We start from the raw sequence: 1,782 nt of genomic DNA on the forward strand, positions 1-1,782 counted from the left end.
GCATGTCACCATATTCTAATTTGTTGAGATAGTGAATTGGTGGGTTTTTGTTAAATGTAGTTGTTATCTCAGAATGATCCCTGACAGGGTGATCAGGACCTTGACTGAAGCCCTTATTAAACAGCTACTTGCCACATAATTACTGGTCACTGGTTTCTACCCCAGAAAATCGTGTTCCAGGGTCACATATGTCCCGTGAGTTTGGGAACGCAGTGGCATTTGGGAAATCGCAAATATGGCTTAGTGCGCTTATTGCAAAAGGCTGTGATTTAATTATATTCAAGTATATTTCTGTCACCCTACATGACAAGACTTTTTGTCCCATTAAAAGAGTTTTTATTGTTGTTTGTGTTTTATGTTCCCCAGAGAGACACCATTTCTACTACAGATTTATAGTCCTGAGCAAAGCAGAGAATTTCTCAGATTTCACTGCTGAGGCTGTGGCTGATGACAGACGGATGAGACACTACAATACTGAAGCTAAATACTGGATAATAGTCAGTCTGTTTGAATATGACGGGATTGAACCTCTTCCAGAGCCATATGAGCCTAGAGACTGGTACAAAGATCAGCTAAAGATTCTGTCAAAAAGCACAAAGTGTTCTGGTGAGACAAATGCTTTTCCTGTGTCAATTATCAGGCGTGTTATAAAATTGTATATGTCTTGTTGGAAATATCTTTTCACTGTAAGCTTCTCAAGCAATTTGTTGTGTGATTGTAGAGATGCATGTTCTTCAGAGAATAATTGGCTGTAAACTGGAGACATTTTCTAATGGAACATTGATGAATCTGCCTGTCTTTGATGAATATGGATTTGATGGAAATGATCGTATGGCCTTTAATTATGACACTCTGCAGTGGATTGATAAAAGTCCAAATGCAAAAGAAATCAAAAAGGATTGGGATCGTCACACAGAACGCAAACAGTACTTGTACCAATACCTCAAGACCTGCATGGACTGGATCTCCAAATTTAACAACACAAATAAGAGTAAGTTCTGAATCTTTAATTAGCTCCTGTCATGTGTGTTTGTGTTTTTGACTAAATTAATCCATGAGATTGTTTCTAATTCTGTTTCACTTCAAAGGCAATTTCATTCAGTGACAAATAAATGCTATGAGTTAAGTAAGGAAGTAATCCAGCCAGTTGTTATCTCAGAATGATCCCTGACAGGGTGATCGGGACCTTGACTGAAGCACTTATTAAACAGCTACTTGCCACATAAGTACTGGTCACTGGTTTCTACCCCAGAGATATTGAGATGAACATCAGATTGGACAGAATTAACATTCAGCACCAAATATCTTCTGGAATCAGACCAAATGGTGATGGATCCTTTCAGCTGAGAACCAGTGTGGAGATCGACAGAAACCATGAAGTATCTTATGACTGTCATGTCATTCACAGCAGTCTGACAGAACCAGTTTCAGTAGAATGGGGTAAATATCACCATAAATACAGTCTTGAGTTAATATAAGCAAATGAGCAAATGTTTCTGCATCACAAACAGTTTAATTGTCACAACTCAGTTTAACAGTTTATGATGATGATATAAAACATTTATTTTAAAATGTGTGTGGTTAAAATTGCATTATTATTTTCTGCTCCAGGTCAACCAGATGTTCATGTCTTTGCAAGGAAATCTCCTGATCACAGTAAACTGAATCTGAGCTGTCTGGCCACTGGTTTCTACCCCAGAGATATTGAGATGAACATCAGATTGGACAGAACTGTACTTGGGAACCAAATATCATCTGGAATCAGACAAAACCATGATAAAA

The 1,782-nt window shown here is 37.9% G+C and overlaps 1 protein-coding gene across 1 annotated transcript in view; it reads left to right on the top strand.

The window, feature by feature from the left end:
* The first annotated feature begins 188 nt into the window (after positions 1 to 188).
* LOC107733059 (major histocompatibility complex class I-related gene protein-like) overlaps positions 189 to 1,782 on the top strand; it is a 6,007-nt gene continuing 4,413 nt past the window's right edge. Inside the window, exons 1-4 of the mRNA XM_016544561.1 lie at positions 189 to 195; positions 367 to 606; positions 722 to 991; positions 1,612 to 1,733. Of these exons, the coding sequence (XP_016400047.1) occupies positions 189 to 195; positions 367 to 606; positions 722 to 991; positions 1,612 to 1,733 (639 nt within the window). The remainder of the gene's footprint in view (positions 196 to 366; positions 607 to 721; positions 992 to 1,611; positions 1,734 to 1,782) is intronic.

The sequence above is a fragment of the Sinocyclocheilus rhinocerous genome, unplaced genomic scaffold, assembly GCF_001515625.1.
Source record: "Sinocyclocheilus rhinocerous isolate Xijiao unplaced genomic scaffold, SAMN03320098_v1.1 scaffold1301, whole genome shotgun sequence".
Classification (NCBI taxonomy): domain Eukaryota; kingdom Metazoa; phylum Chordata; class Actinopteri; order Cypriniformes; family Cyprinidae; genus Sinocyclocheilus; species Sinocyclocheilus rhinocerous.